This window comes from Doryrhamphus excisus, linkage group LG12 (genome assembly GCF_037039965.1).
Source record: "Doryrhamphus excisus strain RoL-2023G ecotype Guam linkage group LG12, RoL_Dexc_Guam_v1.1, whole genome shotgun sequence".
NCBI lineage: Eukaryota > Metazoa > Chordata > Actinopteri > Syngnathiformes > Syngnathidae > Doryrhamphus > Doryrhamphus excisus.
The window spans coordinates 7636262-7655892 of record NC_136368.1 but is presented as its reverse complement, the minus strand read 5'-3'; the positions used below and the strand labels follow the sequence as shown (position 1 = coordinate 7655892).

The window sequence follows — 19631 nt, the reverse complement described above, 5'->3', positions numbered from 1 at the left end:
TAATACAACTGTAAATGTGCCTGTAGGGGTGTTATTTCATGTCTGCAGGGCTCTAATGTCATAGAGCAAATATAGACCTAGACCTAATATAGATTCAGATCTGTGGTTCCAAGGCTTTCTAATAAATGCTGTTTGTTTGTTTCATGAAAATGCTTTTTCACTGGTGAAAAAAGTGGAACGCAACATAGATGGTTATCATCAGACAGTGTCAATATGCTTCAGAGGGCACCAGAGAAGGCAGCAGCAGCAGCAGTGTCAAGTCGGGAAGAAAATAGTCAGAATCGCAATAATGCAAGAAAAAGAAAGCATTTTAAAGCAATGCAGGTACTGCGGGTGATAAGGTTGTGCCAACACACATTCATATCATTGCACAGATGTCTTAAATATAAAGACTTCTGCACACTTTTATGGATTCATTTTTGGTTCTATTACTCACTTTGACTTTTGTGTACCTTCTCCAATGAAAACAAAATTCAACACACACACATCTACAATTACTGATGCATGGTGAAACACAGTGGGACCCCAATCTTCTCAGCGGCAGCCTCAAAAGTTGTCCCAATCCAAAATAAATGTGGCATGCCCTCATAGTCAAAGGATAAAAGTCTAATATTATGCAGCAGATTATTTACAGAGTGCCGTAAAGTCAACCAGATGCAGCAACGCCGTGTTTAAACACCACCATCCAACAGGGTCACACACAGACAGGCCTCAAAGAGAACCACAGTGCCCTCTATTGGACACAAACAACACACTTGGAAAACTCAACTTAAAAAAGGTATAAGATTACTGTATATCAATAAAAATCCAATTACATTTTACCCGCACTTGCACTTCACTGCAACCGCACTTGAATATTTGATTGAATTATTAGTAACCTCTAGCGACGTCATACATCAAATGCCCTTCTTTTCCTTCCATAAACTTATTTTCTTCCCTTCTCTTATGATGAAACTGCATTCCTACTGCGTCGCCGCCAATTTGTGGAGTCAAGTAAAATATAACTAGGTTATGACAGGAATAATGTGCATTAAAGGCATACTCTTGCAGGGGAGCCTGCAAACACTTTAATAGCACACAAGCAGCTCGTGTAATGCTCGTGCTTACATATACTTCACAAGATATCAATATAGATAAGTCTATGGTTTCTCCAACACAGCAGAAGCAAAATTCCACCAGGGAGGTGGAATTTTCTATTCATGAACACTAATCTCAACATATACCAAATGCAACCACAGCACATCATCACAAGATGCTTCGTTACTGTGTGCTGTCAACGGCCGTGCAAGTTGCTCTGTTGACTGACCACTATTGATTTATGAATGCAGTTGCATCTTCACATAAAATGATTATTGCATAAGGTTACTTTTGGACCGATAACACCTCCCACACATACACCCTAGAGGAAATAAACGAGCTTCACTGGTTTCAAACTGCAAGGAAACATGTTTTTGTCATTTCTATACATGAAAACAAATGGGGATTTTCTTTAACAGGACTTTGCTATTACCAAAATATTATAGCAAGCAAATTATATTAACAATCCATCCATCCATTTTGCGGGGGGTACTGGAGCCTATCCCAGCTGTCTTGGGGCATGAGGCAGGGTACACCCTGGACTGGTCGCCAGCCAATCACAGGGCACATATAGACAAACAACCATTCACACTCACATTCATACCTATGGACAATTTGGAGTCGCCAATTAGCCTAGCATGTTTTTGGAATGTGGGAGGAAACCGGAGTACCAGGAGAAAACCCACGCATGCACGGGGAGAACATGCAAACTCCACACAGAGATGGTGGAATTGAACCCTGGTCTCCTAGCTGTGAGGTCTGGTCTGCGCGCTAACCACTTGACCGCCGTGCCGCCACCCCAAATTATATATTACATCAAATTATCCTGGACACCAAATAGAAGATAACACTACTTCTGGTTCCTCCTGGCAGAGTGATGAACCACACCTGTTGATCGTCTGGCAATTAGTCATGCTTCTTAGCTAAACAGTAAATAAACAGATCAATATTGATGTCACAAATGTATCATGTGGAATATTGCCAATACATCGATACCAAATGCAGTGTTGCCTTTTTTTATCACACGATGGGTTCCCAAAATAGCCCAATACAAGTCAAATCAGCGAAATAACCAACTAATTATATATGTTTTATATACGCACAACCGCTCACCATACACTTTATACACGTTCCTCAGACCAGACAGGCATGACATGCCCTCACATTTCTTGTTTAAACCTCTCAAAAAAGTTCAAAACTGAATTTTAATCATCAACCTACAGCTTGGCAACAAGAAATGATTAAGTTACTCACGTGATCCTGTAACCATGTCGTTTGTCCTGGCGCTGTACCGCTGTGTTGTAGTGTTTTTATATCCTTGTTACTGCAGTCCTCCTCCAAACCCAAGATGCTTTCACAGTATTCCATAATGGAGCTGTATAGCCGTACCTTCTTCATTCATTCAGCTCTTCCAGAAGTCCAAACTCTTGTGATATGGTTAGCATCGTCCTCCTTCTCCTGCCTTTTGGGTGCACTTCAACAATTTGTCAACAATGTGGATTTGTCTAAGAGAAAATTGCAAATATACAAAGACTGCAGACAGCAGTTTGCGCGGCTGCTCGATTAATAATTGTCTTCAGCCAATCAGGAAGCAGAAGACAATGTGCGGTGCAGACAGACAACCATTGAAGCGAGAGAGACTCAACTTCACACAAAGCAATTCTTCTTCAAGGGAGACGCTCTGCCTCGACCAGCATTCATACCTGTAAATGAAAAAAAGCACTCAAAAAATTCCACAGTGCAGCGTATTTACAGCAATGCACATCAGTATTACTCTTATTATGTCTACTGTATTGAGTAATAGAAGTGTAAAGGTGACTATAGGGGTGTTATTTCATGTCTAGAGGGCTCTAATAATGTTAACAACTATATTTAGAAGGTCCTAAACAGGTTTTCAATGCTCCAACCACAAATGTATTCCATTTTGAAATAAAGAATCTTACTTCACAGAAATTCAGTTATTATAAATAAAATATTTCCATAGTTAGAGCATAGAAATCCTGTTTAGGACTTTTAAATACAGTTTTTAACATTATTAGAGCCCTCTAGACATGATATAACACCCCTATTGCCACCTTAACACGTGTATCACCCAATATAGTAGACAAAAGAGAAAGCTTCCTTTTTGATTTTTATTTTGCATGTTTGTCACACTAAAATGGTTCAGATCATCAAACAAAATTAAATATTAGAATAGCCCTATCGTGCAGGTTTGATTAAAAATGAATAGTAGAAGCGATGTCGCCTCCCGTGTGTGACGCCCATAAAAGAGACACTGGGTAGAAAAAGTCCTGCATGGCAGAGTTCCAAGATGAAAACCACTACAGAACAAAACAAACATTAGGGCATGTCTCATCTTTGTCAGAAAAAATCTAGATGGTCCCAAAGACCTTTAGGAAAATTTTTGTTTGGAAGGTTACATATATATTATACATATATATATATATATGTATATATTGCATATAAGAAAAAGAACATTATATCAACAGTAAAATATGGTGGCGGTAGTGTGAAGTTTTGCTGCTTCAGGATCTGGAAGACTTGCGGATGTCTGCCTCTGCACACATTGCTACTAAGTCTCCAACAATCTGTAATGCCTGTGCCTGTGATGAAGGAAGATGTAGTCACCCATGCAATTCCAACTGAATGTGGAAGATATTTTTCATGACATAGGGCAAACAGCGCTCTTATTTTGAAGGATGGTCACGGAAGTATGTTCCGTGTGTGGAGAATGTGTTTTTATCCCTAAAACGCGCAACGTGCTTCTTGTATTTTTTCCACTTAGAAACTGCACGTTGTTACCGGGCACAACAAATGGCAATTTCTTAAAAGGACTTAATGGCGAGACTTTTCCCAAATAATAGACAATTGCATTGGTCCACTTGCAAGGAGTTCTCTTGTTTCCATCCAATTCTTGCTTTAAATCCTGTGTTAAAAGGCACCGACCAAGGAAAAGCCAGGGATAGAGCCGCTGAAAAGTGTGATGGAAATTCAGTCTGCTGAGAAGTGGAACTAAGACGGTTTTCACTCTGAGGCTTCCGACTTGGCTTACACCCTCTGTCTTTTAAACAGTGCAAGAGACGCGGTGCAATGCATCATACATATTTCATCAAACTGCAAGGTACTAATGCAATCAAAGTTGCATGACAGCAATCACAATCAGACAACACAATGCTGTCATTCAGCTCTGATTTTTATTGCTTTGCTATTCATGTACAAAGGCATTAAGCTGCCACGAATAAACAAATGCATGGAAACCACGAGGCAACAAAGGGGTGTCCAAACCTTTTCCACCGGGGCCCACACTGAACAATGAAAAAATGCAAGGCCACTTTACGTAATTCTCCAAAAAAATTTAACTTGAATTGTTTTGTTTTTTTATAATATATTTTTTCTTTACTCTTTATGCTACTATATCAAACTACATATGTTATTATTCTTGCAAAATTACTATTTTTTTTAAATTACTAAATTTTCCTTGTTTCGTTACAATTTTTTTTCTTAATATTAAGACTTAACTTTTTATAAAATTATTGCAGATTTTTACATTTTTGCAGCATTTTTCCAATACACAGTACACGTGACAATAGGGATGTTATTTCATGTCTAGACGGCCCTAATAATGTGAAAAACTGTATTTAAAGGTTCTCAATGCTCTAACCATAAATATATTCAATTTTTAAAAACAAAAACATTATAATTTATAAGTTACCCTACTTTGCAGGAATTCACTTATCACAGCCAGGTCCAATTAACTGTGATAAACGAGGGATTACTGACCAATATGTTTGTTGATAAAAATATTTTATTTGCTTAAATCTTATGCAGGGCCCGCACGGCGCAGAGTGGTTTGCGTACACGCCACACAGCTAGGAGACCCAAGTTCGATTCCACCCTCGGCCATCTCTGTGTGAAGTTTGCATGTTCTCCCCGTGCATGCCTGGGTTTTCTCCGGGTACTCCGGTTTCCTCCCACATTCCAAAAACATGCATGTTAGGTTAATGGTGGTGGGAATGGTTGTTTGTCTATATGTGCCCTGTGATTGGCTGGCCACCAGTCCAGGGTCAGGGTACCCCCCGCCTCTCGCCCAAAGACAGCTGGGATAAGCTCCAGCACCCCTGCCACCCTTGTGAGGACAAGCAGTAGAAAATAGATGGATGAATGAATGAATTGCCTGGAAATGATGAATGGATGAAAGGATGAGTGAGATAAGTAAATAGTAAATAGTAATAGTAAAAGACTAACAAAAATGGAGGTAAAACAACATGTCTTGAAGTGGACAAAACGATGTGTACGGCTTGGATGCAGAGGCGCTGTTGCTGCAGTGTCATAAAAACATGGCATTTGCTGTCATCTAAAAAAATTGGTCAATTCAATGAATTGGCACATTTTCAAGAGGTTTTGTCAAATGTTCTAGTATGTAATTTAATTACCCTTTGTGTCAGTTTTACATACTTCAATATACGATATATGCATAGTGATAAAACCTTTGCAGCAGTTTGTGTTTAACAGTGTTCTGCAATATTTAGCACATAAATGCAAATTAGACTCATTTATCTTTAGCGTTTTAATCCTTGGGGGGGCTTCACACATTGAATCTCCCTAAATCAGATACTCCATGGCGTAACATTTGGGAAACACGCCACATCCGCAGCGTGATGAACAAAACCACCTGCCTCGCACCTGTTGGGGGAATGAGGCAACTGGCGCGCTTGAGCGTTTTCAGTGCAGTTTAGCAAAACATTAGCATTCACCGGCAATGCCTCACAGCCAAATGCTATTTTTCCTCACCATGTGTGAGTTTGAGATGTCAGTTCCTGTTTGACAGCTCATTTGTCAGCCCTTTAGGCTTCTGTGAGGCATCTTCTTCTCACTTCACACGCATGCGGACCCTCCACCTGTCCTCTCAGGTGGAAACATCCCTGGACCTTCGCCCATAGTCCGACAACTCCCAAACCGACACGTGCTTGCACGCGCACGCATGCAAACAAACTCAGCTGCTCGGAAACAACATCCACCGAGGCTTATTGTATTTTCTTTATTCCTTTCATTAGGATTTTCCACCGGGAATGCAGCCAATTATTCTTATCACTTAACAAGATGTGCTTGTTGCGTATCGCATGTGATTACGCTATAATAAGGATAAGCAATATGCGATAAGAAGCAATAATCCACTATTCATTTTCTGCCTTTGTTAATATTAATGTTAGATGTTTCCCGATGGTTTGGCACATTGGCTTCATGTTGGAATTAAATTAGAGAGAGGAATGTGGACAAAAAGTACAGTAAAAAATAAAAAATAAACATGCTGATCTCCTTCCCATGTGACTTGTTCTGAAAACTTTCAATCTCCTTTAGAGAATGCCGGAGGCGGAGCAGCAGACTCAGAAGAGTTCTTTATGCATTGCAAAAGTGGACTTTTGAAGCGCATTTAGCAGGTATTTATTCTTATCAGTCATGTGCGCTGCTTGATATGCAAACATATGCACACACAGCAGAGATGGGAGATATAGCAAGTACTTTTAAGTCTACGCCTGTGGTAGGCACCTCAAAGAATGGAGACTCAAACTTATGCATTTAACATTTTTTTTTTAGCAGATACATTATGGTAGTCAGTGCCTGACTTTGCCTTAATGTTACCGTGACTTTGACTTATTTGTAAGAGGAATCGGTTGAAAGGATGCAAGGGTCACTTGCAAGGGATATTTTGTAAAGCAACATATGTAGATATGCAAGAACTTTATTTATATAAAAGTTTATATACCGTATTTTCTGGACTATAAGTCGCTCCGGAGTATAAGTCGCACAAGGCCAAAAATGCATAATTAGGTAGAAAAAACATACGTAAGTCGCACTGGAGTATAAGTCGCATTTTTTTTGCGGGTAATTTATTTTCCAAACTACTTGACCAAAACAGACATTACGTCCTCTTGGAAGGCAAGTTCTAACAATAAAAGAATAGAGAACAGGCTGAATAGATGTAAGATATGCTAACACAATGGTTATTCAGCTACACAAAAAATAAACATGAACAGAAAAGGTGTCCAGTGTTTATGTAACAAAAAGGTTTTTCATTTATAAGTCGCTCTGGAGTATAAGTCGCAGGAACAGCCAACCCATGAAAAAAAAAATGTGACTTAAAATACGATATATATCACCTATGTACTATACAGTACGTAGGTGAAAAAGGCCATTAATTACTATCAACTTCACTCCCCCCACATTTTTCCCTAAAAAAAAAATTCAAAGTATTTAAATTTTCTTCTTAGTAAATTTTCTTGTTCCCAATTTTTTTTTTTTTTACCTCCCCAACCCATTTTCTCCCAAAATTACAACTTCATTTTGTTGGTTATTTCTCATACTATCAGGCGGATCTCTGGCGTTTCAATATGACCAGCGACAAAAAAAAAACAAAAACAGAATCTTTTTTACTTTAAGCCCTGTACTATGCCTTTTTTTTAAATAACTTAATTCTTGAATAACTCAATGCTACAATGCTTCAAATCAATGCTCCAAAAATTACATTAATGTTCCCCATAATATTACGAGTTTCTTCTCATAAAAATGTGACTTTTCTCGTTGAAGTATTTTGACTTTATTCGTGTGAAATTAACTATCCCATTTCTGCTGTTCTTTAAATTATTTAATTATTATTATAATTATTTCAACTTTCTTCTAAATGTATAACTTTTTTGCAACCTAATTTTCCAAAAATTACAACTTTGTTTTTCATGATTTTTTTCTAATGTTTGATATTTATAGTACTAAAATGAAATTTAAAACATTTCTAAATTACAAAAATTTCATAATATTCCAACTTTATTCTTGTAAAATTATTTTCTCTTGTATTTATCATTGCTCTTGAACCAAGCAAAGATATGTTTTTTCCAATTACCCGATTAATAAAAAAAACACTCATTAGAATACTTGATTACTAAAATAATCGACAGCTGCTGCCCTATTTCTCATAAAAAAAAATTTCTTTGTTAATACTTCAGCTTTATGCTATATAAACATGTCGCCTTATATTATTATTCTAGATTACAAGGTTACAAGATTATAATAGGTTACGACTTTTTTCTCTTAATATTTTGACTTTATTCTTGTAAAATATTGCTGATTAATATTTTTGTGTTAAATTATATATTTTTAAATGTGTCCCGGAGTTGCACTATGGACACCCCTGGCCTACACGGACTAAATCCACATGAACCAAACACTACATATCAAAAGAGATTAAAATGTTCATCACTATTTTCCAACGTGAAACCTGAATGTGAACATCCTGTTTTGCCGAAAACGCAAAAGATAATGGGTCTGTTTTCATGGATGATTCAGGAAATTTAAAATAAAATTCACATTTGAGAGGCTGAAATCAGAGAATATTTAAATTCTTAAATGATTAATCAAACACCAAAATAGTTGTCGATTAATTGGATAATCGATGAAATTGTTGTAGCTTTACAGGGAAATTCTTTAAGACTTTATGCAGCTGGAAGTCAACAGCACAACAATAACAAATAACAATTCCACAATAACAAACAAAGATTATGCCATATTAAACAATATTACAAAACAGATGTAAGTGATTATGACTAATAAGTCGATTTCCATGCAGAAATGACTTAACAATTGTGTGATTCAGTCATATTCATCTTCAATGTTATTGATTTACTTGTTTCTATTTACAATATTAACATTTTTTCTAACTTTATTTCATTACTTCTACTATTTTTTTTCTTTTACATTACAAAAAGTAACACCTTCCTTTTACCTCCCCACACAGGAAGTGAACAAAATGTAACTTGTCAAGTATGTCTGAAACAAATACCATGCTGCAATTCCACATATGGGAGCTGAGCCTTGGTGATTCCCCTCAGACATTTTTTTTTTTTACCTGCAAGGTTCTGAAGTGCAAAGCTCCTGAACCATTTTACTGACATGATTGTGTTTGACAGCTTGTCCTTCCCTGAAATTACAGCTAGTGTTTCCATTGTCGAGTAAAAACAGCATTAACACCCTATATCCTTGAGGAAATTGCAGCACGGTACAGTACATTGCAAACACCATTAACTCAAAGTGACTAACAAAAACAGTATTAAAACTACAATACACACAACGTGGAAACACTTGGTGGGGAGCGGGGTTTGTTTGTTTTTCCAAATAAATTAATCCTATTTGATGCAGTAAAGCGAGTGAATTTGCTTGTAGGAATGACGACAACTCCGGAATCCCAATTTCCATTTCTCCCTAATGTAGCAATAATTGAAACTAAAGTGCAGAAGTGAGTGCTGAGGTGCTTGTTAAGTAAATGCTAATGTGGCGTATCCGTCAATGGGCAGACCTTCTCCAGTAATTGCAAATGCTTAACTTAAACCACGTGCTGTTGATTTTATCAACACTGTCACTTACGCTCCCCTGCTAAGCACGTATACAAAGAAAACACAATGCTATTGATTGCAATGTAAATATCAAGTCGCTGATTTATTGTACCGGTAGGCAGTTTTTAGTGACACTTAGCGCTACAAATAGCAGCACAGTTTGTATTTACGTACAATTACTGCTCTGCAGTGTCCTTGAAAAATATAGAATGGTCATCTATATATATATATATATATATATATATATATACACTAGTATATATTTTTCACCATCATATTACTCTCCAACAAACATATTACTCTTGCACTGGCTGTAATTTAACACTTTGGTGAAGTTAACTTTTCAAGGTGAATCAACATGTATGATTGGTCTTTCTTGAATACTGCTGACACCCAATGATGCATAAAGCCCCGAGGGACAAATACATAAAAATCTATCTTTCAAAACGCTTTAATGAATGTCCCATATCTTCACACCTGACATCTTATATACAGTAACTCAAGCGGGCGTGCGCTTGTCTGCACGTGGCTGGCCATATCCCTCACCAATGACAGTGAGGAAATAATAAAGTGTGAAGAAGATTAACTAGAGAATGATTTGGTTTTTGAAGCTGCGGTTGAGGTCTTTGTGTGGGAGGACGATAGAGTTGAGTATTATTACCTCTCGGGGAATCGTCACATTACAACCTGGGGGTGAGAAAAAACATGGATTGTCACCAAAAAGTCAAAAGAACTCGAAGAAAGTTCATGAACAAAACGTTACCGAGAATAGTAATCGATGGTGTGAGTTTTCCTTCTCTGAAGAGGGTCTCACTGTCAATCTTTGCGTACGGATCATTGGGGTTTGGGTCACTTGGGGTTCCTTCTACTCGTGCCCATTTACCAATAGTGCTATCCCAACCTACGATGCTGTTCAAAACACAGCAATGGTCCTGCAGGGGAAAAAGAAATCATTCTAAATAATGAACCATCACAAGACTTGGTAAGAAATTACATCAGCCTAAAAGCATTTTAAAAATATTGAAATCTACAATTGCAATATGTACAGCAATCCCTGTTATACATCGTCGTTATTTGGTTCCATTAGAGCCCTCTAGACATGATATAACACCCCTATTGTCATCTTTACAATCTATATTGTTTACAATATAGTAAAAACAATAACAGAAAATAATAATAATAAGAAGAAGAATTTTTGAAGTGGTCCGTAGTATCATCTCTGGAAGCCTTATGCAGCAATTGTGTTTTCATCTGACAAATCTTAGGTAGGTTTGATCACCTGTAGAAATACAGCACACTTCCTGTGGTGGCTATTGTCTCATCAATGTTACTGACACCTAGTGAGAAGTGTAGAATACTACAGTATTATGCCTTTAAATGTGTCTTCTCAATGCATAACATTTGTATTTTTGTTCATTTAGACATTTTTGGGCTTGAAAGTGGGTAATTTATGTGTGTGAAGCCGCAAAATTAGATGTGCAGAGTGGCGAGTGACTACAGGTGGTCATCGGTTTACAGCGTTCTGAGTTTATGCATGTGCTCCAGAACTAGTTTGGGCGGAAAAATACCCTGATGCAACAGTCAACCGAAAACAATTCCCTTCAACTTCCTTCCTTTCGCTCTTTAATTCCAAGAATTGTCATAGAGAGTCAGGACTTGATTGACTTACTTTTTAATTTATCAGTTGACATTGCTGTGAAATTCATATTTGTACCGAGGCTATTGCTTTTCATCATGTGGGCTCCTTATTGTCAGTCTCTGTCTGCTTTGCACGTGGCCTCACCTGCCAGGTTCTGTTGTGTCTTGGCCTGTGTTCTACCAGCTGTGTCTCATCTGTGACCGGATTTGTACGACACGGTTCAAGTGACACAATTCCATTTTTTTTTTTTTTTGCCTCCTAGTGGTAGCGTGAAGAGGAAAACACATGAAATTCAATAATCCCAGATCGGAATCAGGCTTCTTCAGATATGTATCTGATGTCTGCCAATGTAACTGTGACTGTAAGAGATAGGATAGACCCTGCCAATGTGATGGTGATGTAAATGACACAAATAAAAACACATCTGTACACATCTGTGTACATATGTGAATATAAACACAGTAATAATGCATATGTGTTACTTGTATTATCAGATTTGGGAACTCAGACCTGCAGTGCAAATGGAGCCTCTGTGATTTGTCTGGGTCTCTATCGCTTAATCCACTTAATTATAATTTCAAACGTTCCAGCACCATTACCCACAGTGAAATCTATATCTAATCTATTAATCACAGTGATATCTATATCAATGATCTGGACGTTGCTTTAGTCGCCATTGTTCACTACTACTACTACAACAAAAGCTAAATAGCTAGTCACCAAGTTGTGGTTGGTCTCTCTATGGAAAACAATGCCCAATAGCGTTTTGGTAAAGAATTGCAAGTGACAAGCTCAGCCCTTGGCCTCAACCTCATGACGGCACACGCCACTACAAAGCAAAATCCAATTTTTTTCAAACATTTGATGGCTTTAACTAATTAACCAACTATATATATATATTTATATTTATATATCGGGCGGCATGGCGGTCTAGTGGTTAGCGCGCAGACCTCACAGCTAAGAGACCTGGGTTCAATTCCACCCTCGGCCATCTCTGTGTGGAGTTTGCATGTTCTCCCCGTGCATGCGTGGGTTTTCTCTGGGTACTCCGGTTTCCTCCGACATTCCAAAAACATGCTAGGTTAATTGGCCACTCCAAATTGTCCATAGGTATGAATGTGAGTGTGAATAGTTGTTTGTCTATATGTGCCCTGTGATTGGCTGGCGACCAGTCCAGGGTGTACCCCGCCTCTCGCCCCAAGACAGCTGGGATAGGCTCCAGCACCCCCGCGACCCTCGTGAGGAAAAGCGGTAGAAAATGAATGAATGAATATTTATATATCAGGTTCAGATACCGACATAATTCACATGTAAATTGACAATACAACCAGCAGAGATATCAGATCCATGAGCCACGGCTGTGCTTTAATGCTATCAGCAAATAAAGCTGTCAGGCCACACACACACAACTGCTCCACAAAACAGTCGGACATCTACACAACACAAAACTACTGGGTCGCTTCCTAATATACTTGCCTTTAGAGAGAGGTCAATGACAACTTCATATAAAATCAACAATAACGATAATGTCAAGACCCGTTTTTCTGTGTTGACCAACTGTCTGTGAAAACGTGAACACTGAGCTCTTGTGTGCATTTATGGAGACAGCTACGTTTGCTGATATTCTTTTGGCATGATTGAATATTATAGTAAAGAAAGATCTGGTATCAGTACCGGCAGACAGTGGAAACAATGTAGATCAGTGGATCCCTATTTAAGTCACCTCCCGGTATATTACAGTGACAATAATAGAAACCTTAACAAGCTTGCTTTGGGAGCTTACCTGTAAAGTTGCACCATGGAGGATGATAGATTCACGGACTCGAACCCCAGCACCAATAGTAACCCCAGTGCCAATAGAGACGTTAGGACCCAACTGCATTACAAACAGATGACATGAAATCTAGTGTTGCATTTTGGGGTGGTTACCAGTGATACAAAGAAATAAGCAGAACTTAAGTTCTAACAATACAGAGGAGGCTGAAAGAGGCTTACCACAGCTGTAGGGTCGATGTTGGCGGTAGGATGGATGTAGACATTACCTTGATAAAGAAGATACATCAAAAACTGGATGGGTGCATTGTTTGTTTGTAGCGATGCTAAGAAGTGAATGAGAAGTACCGCTTATTTTAGGGCCTCCCTCTTTGTTCGTGGCTAGCCTTTCAGGATGAGTTTTGTGATACTGGTTCAAGTACAATCGACTTGCATAAATTGCAGACCTATGAAATAAAAGAAATAGCTACAGTGGCTAGAGGATGACACAAAACATAACTTCATGCCGTGTAGAATGTCTCACACTTACCCAGCAGATTTGATCTGGCTCCAGAAATGCAATGTCTTAAAAACATAGAGCTTCCCCTGTCCAGCCAGGGCAGTGAAAATGTCCTGCTCCAGCCTGATGGCTTCGGCTCTGTGCCAACCGTTGGTTGTCTCCTCTCTGCCAGGGACACAACAGATTTCAAGATCAGATGACAGAAAATAATCTAAAACTTAAAAATTGGATGGATGGATTGGGTTTTTGTCATTACTATATGGCTTATATCAGTTTCCTGTGTTTTGCTGATAAAATTATCTGAAAAAAATTAAGCCGAGAGCATCTAATTACAATAATCTGTATTCATGATTAGGGCTGTCAAATTAAAGCATAATTGCTATTAATTACAGTCATATTTAGTCATTTTTAATTGTATTAATCTTGTTTTTAAAGGGAACCTATTATGCCCATTTCAGCCTTTTGTTTTGAGTTGTGGATTCCTTTAGAATCTAAAGTTTAGATCTTCCAGGATCTGTGCCGATTGAAGCTATATTTCTTTGGATTTCTCGTGATACTATGTAGTATGGTCATATCACCTTGTACTTCGGTACATGGTGCATTATTAAAAAAAAAAACAACAACCCTAAAGTGTATTTTAGAAAGCAGGAAGTGAACAAATGTAACAGTTACTGATTGTAAAAGTACCAGATGGAGGGGTGGGATTTAATAAGCTTTGCTTCTTCCTACTCCTTTTGGACATGTGGAACTGTGAACTGAATATGTGATGCACTCAATTGTAATCTGATGCATGTTTAAATGAAATTAAACCATTACCATTACCAAAACGGCCTGTTTTAATTTATTCCACCCACGGCCCGCCTCCAGGGATGCTGACTCTGCTGTGGTTGGTCATACTCCCAAGTCCTTAGGAGGACTTCCGGTGTTGGCCGCTAGGTGCGAACCCAAACGGTATAGGCGTTGATAATAAACAGCAATGTATCTTTTTAAAATGTTCAATTTTAAAATACAGCCGTAAGTGTTGGATCCTGAATCCGATCTGGAAGTAGAGTTCCAAAGTTTCTCAAGAAAAGAGGTCCCTCAATGCTAAGTAGCTTGGGGGAAGTCAGAGAGCGTATCTGGTCTATAGTACACGCTCACATAAACAAGCCAGGCCATCTGTGACATCACAAACCTCCAGTTTTACAACTCCCTCTGAAACAGCGCGTTTAGAGCCATCCCTAATTTCCCTAACTTCAGCTCCCATTGTAGTTGGGAGGGCACGGTGAGGAGCAGTTAGTCGCGAGAGGTGACATGAAAATGGGAGAAGCATATCAAAGTTATGGACACCACCATTGGTAAAGGTAGAGAGTCATATGCCTTCTGTGTCAGGAGTTTGCTTACCACTGAAGCAGATCAAGTTTAGCATCCAGTTGCATTATTTTGTCTGTCACAAGACCCTAATTTCATTTCATTCAAAATTAGACCACTATGGATCATAATCAATTAATCTCTTTTTCATCTCTTGGCAATATGATTTATAATATTGTTATTTTGTCTTAAAAAATAGAGCCAATTCATTATTAATCTGTTGCTCTCCATGGCAGCGGTCATAATTGAATGCAAACCCGATTAGAGTTAAAATGCATCACTTGTGTCAGTGGAAGGTTCAAACCAAAGCCCATCTGTACAAGTGATCAAAACCTGAAGCGGATGGCTATCCATACTAATCACTATCTCTGTTCAAGTGTATTGTGAGAGCTAAGAGATGAAACAGTGTGTTAAATATTGATTAAAGGAATATTTTTAAGGATTCCACCCATAATGGGAGACTTGCCGAAAAAAAAAGAGGGTGTGTGGTTAGAGGCAAAGCAGTCCCAGTGAGATTTTGCCGTGCAACTACCATTACTTTTAAGTTTCGTGATGAGCCCAGAAATAGTGCTGATTCTGTGCTAATTTTCGTTGAGGTGGATTGTTGGCTGGTTTGGTATGCAGAGTGGGCTTGACCTTTACTGACATTCTTGAAGAAGTTGGGAGTGCCGTGTGCAACATCTAGCACACGACTGAACAAAAGAAAAGCTGAAATTTTTTTTAAATGTCAAAATGTGTTATTAAGTACATTTAATGCTGGGTAGTCTTTGTGTATGTTTGTGTAGGCTGATTTTTTTTATTTTTTAACCGTACAATACAGAAATTAAGGACAGATTTCTCTTCATCAGCAGTGCATAGTTCAAAGTGCAATTCCTTCGTAACAAGCGAACAATGGTAATTGTCCACCTAGAACTAATCAATGTGCTTCATTTTTATGCAGTGGAGTATACAAACAGGAAATAATGTTTGACAAGCTGACCAATCGCAACCATTTACGGTCAGTGTCACTGCAGCTCAAGGGTTTTTCCGAAGGTGTTCATCAGACCGAACTCCTGCAACTAAAACCAGCAAAATGCAACAAAATGCATACATGGAGAGCACTAAAGCGTGCAAGCGTATTTGTTACTTGGTCGTGTGAACTGAGCAAGCGGTAAGTAACAGTTTATCAGTGTCCTCACTGTGTTTATTCTGTGTAAGTCATGGAGCAAAAGTGCTTGCAACCAGGGAGCAGGGTTGCTAATAGCCGTTCCCCACCACAATTAGTGGCCACATTCAATTACGCTAAAATGCTAAAGCTACTTACCATTGAGAGATGTCTTGAAGTAACCTCTTTTCTTGAGAAACCTGGGACTGTCCAGTCTCTACTTCCGGATCGGAACCGGAACTCCTTTTAAGTACTCACTAGTGTGACAAACCACAACGGAGTGGGCGTGTCTGCAGGTGGGCCGTGGGTTGAATACATTAAAACAGACGTGTGTAGCTGCCCTATAGGAGTCCACAACTCAATACAAAGGGCCGGAAAATGAAGGCGTCAAGGAGTGAGGTTGACTTGATCGTACTAATGCATAGCCTCACCAGTTGTGAGCTGAAGGTGCAACAATGGGATATCAAATGTTGTGGAACGAGTTTTCTAACTTTTAGCAGTAACAATATTTTGAAAATATTTTCAACTATGCCCGTGTGTCACCACTGCTTTGATACATAATCTACTTAAGCCCAGAAGACAAAGTGAGCAAAAGAACTGCAAGGGCAACATTCACAAAGCATGCTATGCTAGTTTAGCCCTAAGATGGGTGGCTGCAATGCATCTTACACCAAACTATAAGTGCTCTATACCCACACCATGCAGCCAACATGGATCAACTTACCCATCATATGGATAACTGATGATTGTGAGAGCAAACAGAAATCATAGTGGGGGAAGGAAGGGGAAAACAGACAAATGAAGAGAACCAAAAACATGGGACTATTTTGGCATGCATTATTCCCCGCCCGCAGACCTCTGATGGGACGTTCTGCAACTTACAGCAGCATTTCCTGTTGATTCTTCTGGAAAACGGTGCCGATATGCTGGAAGATGTCAGGGTTGAAGAGGTAGATACCACAGTTGATGATGTCACTCACAAACGTGCTCGGCTTTTCCACGTAATGCAACACCTGAATAAGACACCAAATAAAATGCTATAGTTTCAAGTGGAAACGACGATGAATATCATATGTAGAAGAAAAGAAAATATATACCTCATTTGTTTCTTCATTTTCCACAATACAGCCATAATTCAGAGATTGTTTTCTGTTTGCCTGTGGAAGGAAGATGAAATGGTGTTTTTAAAAATGGTACAAATTACAAGAAATGTAAATACCAAGAAATACCAATGCCAAGTGTATATTATTACATTCAAACAGAGAAAAGGTGGTTCTATAGTATAAAAGACAGCAATAACTGCCAATCACACTAACTTACTGTTGTTCCAAGAATAACAAAGCTATTTGGTTCTCCGTGTTCTTTCTGGAAGCTGAGCATCTCTGCCAGGGGAAATGCCGAGCACACATCAGCATTAAGGACAAAGAACGCCTCGGGACCACCAGAGATGATCTGATCTCGGAAGTGATAGATGCCCCCTCCGGTGCCCAGGGCTGCGTATTCTTGCAAATACCTGTGGTGCACAGTCAAGTATTTCTGCTTATTTTAAAAGCAACATTATATAGTAAAATAGATTCCGGCTTTTCACAGGGTGTACACATTCCGAGCCTAGCGGCGACTGGTAAAAATCAGTCAGTCATTGATACATACATCAAAATGTGTTGTTTATTTTATTTACTTTCCCCTCCAAGCCCTCCTGCTAGACCTGTGTGGACATTACCCTCCGATTTGGAATCAACATTTGCAATAAACTTTCCTTTTGGAATTATTAGATTACAAATGTCTTCAATTGCCATTGTCAATACACAATCCAGACCTGGTGACGGTTATGTCTGTCTTGGGACTGCCTCCACATCATTAGTAGTACAATAGTACAGTAGTACAAAGCTCCAACGTTCTGTGTTTTTTAGACTTGTGAGCTAACTTTTAGCTTGACTGGCATAGTCAGTTCATTCAGAGCACTTAATACATACAGTATATCATCATGTATCTTTCTATACATTAAATACAGTAAAATGGCTCAGTGTTGTGGAAGAGCATTGTTGGTTGCGGGGAGAGGGGCTGCAATCCTAAGGAGCCACGTTTTCTGGAGGTGCACATCAATGTGGTTATTTTTGTGCCATAATTTTGAGTTAAAGACAGATTTTGAGCCACACTAAGGTGCAATAATTACTCTTGTGTGAGCAGGCACATTGCTGTGAACACAACCTGTGAACACTGCGGGACGAGGCGAGCCGATGTAAGCCTCCAGTCGGATTTTGGAGAATGGGCTCCTGGCTGGAGCTTGCGGGTTGCATGCCCGCAGAACGGCAAAGCATACGGACGGATGTTCAGCGGTCAAAATGTGTGCTTGTTGGTCAGTCCCTAGGAGGGGAGCGGCACTGATGTAATAGTATTTTTTTTCTAATAATCTCGATCGACCGGCAAAGTTCCAAAAATGGACTGGTGGCTCACAGTCGACAGGTTGGTGACCCCTGTACTAGAAACTATAATGACAAAACACTTAATAAAGAGGTTGCAAACACCAATATTTACATATGTTGTTCTTTACCTGATAGAAATTTTAAATTCCTGTTGAGCATTAAAAAGGAATCTGGTCAGCTCTTCATTTGGCTGGTAAAAACCGATGAGCAGGATCTCCTTCATATTTGGCACCTATTAAGATAGACAAAAACAAGCATTTGATACAAATACCATGTAAGGTACAAATAAGTCCAGTACAGTTGGCAAAGCATGCATACCCACCTTGGCACATGATTCAATATGATGCTGCAGCATCGGCACACCAGCTACTGGGAACAATGGTTTGGGAACTTCAAATGACAGCGGCCTAAATCTCGTACCTGTCAAGGCATGTAGGTATCACACAGGATTGAATGAGAGTGATGTTTTGTTAGGGCATACTGACTTTGCATTCTCAACAATGATAAATTATGTAATACACCAGTTTGAGAAAAATAATTGGTGTTAATGCCAAGGTTTTCCGTTTAAAATGCGATATCAGCACAACCTGTACATACAGTAAATATAGCAATTAACGTGTGTGCGTCTCTTCTGCTGAATGCATCTCAAAATATCAGTAACAGGTGCACTGATAAAGGTATCATTATCACATAACCAACATATTACAAGTGTTGCTATGTATGTTCAATCTTAATACAACTCTCATTGAATCAAATGTTAACGCTGTAGTTATCCCCGCGTGTGTTACGCCACGTCATCGACATGTACACAAACTGATTAGCGTTATATGTTAGCATTTCCATTCTTACACACCGAAAACCAACAAACGGCGGAAGACAAAGCTTTGTTCTCACCTTTTTGAGGACCCCCAATTAAAATAACCGCCTTCAGCATATTGAAAAGATAACCGATGTTTTGTTTCTGTTTAAAATAAGGTGATGGGTGTAATTTACTGTTTTTCACTGATGCATACTTCCGCATACAAATGTGACGTCGCAGTCACGTGGAAAACGTGGAGCGGAAGTAGTGGATTGGGGTAATCAGGTAAAGCGCACCCTGGGGACATAAAGAAATAGAGCACTAATAATATTATTATAATAATAATTTGTATAATAACAATAATTGCATACAAAAGCTGTCCGTTGTTTATACAAAAAGAGACAACTAGACAATTGGACTGTCATGTTACTAATGCATATTATAACAATTTGAAGTTTGACACCCGAGTGGTTAATATATTACTTCATGACTTCATGCTCTTGCTGTTTTATCGATGTATGTTTTGTTATTTGAGTTGAGAAAGGT

At 38.8% G+C, this 19631-nt stretch overlaps 1 protein-coding gene across 2 annotated transcripts; it reads right to left on the bottom strand.

The window, feature by feature from the left end:
• Positions 1–7926: 7926 nt before the first annotated feature.
• On the bottom strand, positions 7927–19323 carry gmppaa (GDP-mannose pyrophosphorylase Aa). 2 transcript variants are annotated; one of them, XM_058082852.2, is made up of 13 exons: positions 19181–19323; positions 18609–18706; positions 18415–18518; positions 17184–17376; positions 16961–17020; positions 16746–16876; positions 16588–16602; positions 13400–13534; positions 13219–13316; positions 13093–13139; positions 12881–12973; positions 10222–10390; positions 7927–10145 (listed from the first exon to the last, which is right to left on the bottom strand). In XM_058082852.2, exons 1-13 carry the CDS (start codon positions 19305–19307, stop codon positions 10045–10047), a joined length of 1371 nt encoding a protein of 456 aa, XP_057938835.2. In that variant the 5' UTR covers positions 19308–19323; the 3' UTR covers positions 7927–10044. The 2 variants fall into 2 exon arrangements, with proteins under 2 accessions (XP_057938835.2, XP_057938836.2); XM_058082853.2 differs by lacking the exon at positions 16588–16602 and having other exon boundaries at positions 7929–10145.
• Positions 19324–19631: the final 308 nt, after the last annotated feature.

Bases quoted from the DNA above. Each gene is read 5' to 3' on its own strand.
- gmppaa (XM_058082852.2), bottom strand. From the start codon at position 19,307: ATGCGGAAGTATGCATCAGTGAAAAACAGTAAATTACACCCATCACCT. The intron at 18,707-19,180 runs GTGAGAACAAAG...ATGCCTTGACAG, and splicing joins AATTGGGGGTCCTCAAAAAG to GTACGAGATTTAGGCCGCTG. The intron at 10,391-12,880 runs GTAAGCTCCCAA...TTTCCCCTGCAG, and splicing joins TCCATGGTGCAACTTTACAG to GACCATTGCTGTGTTTTGAA.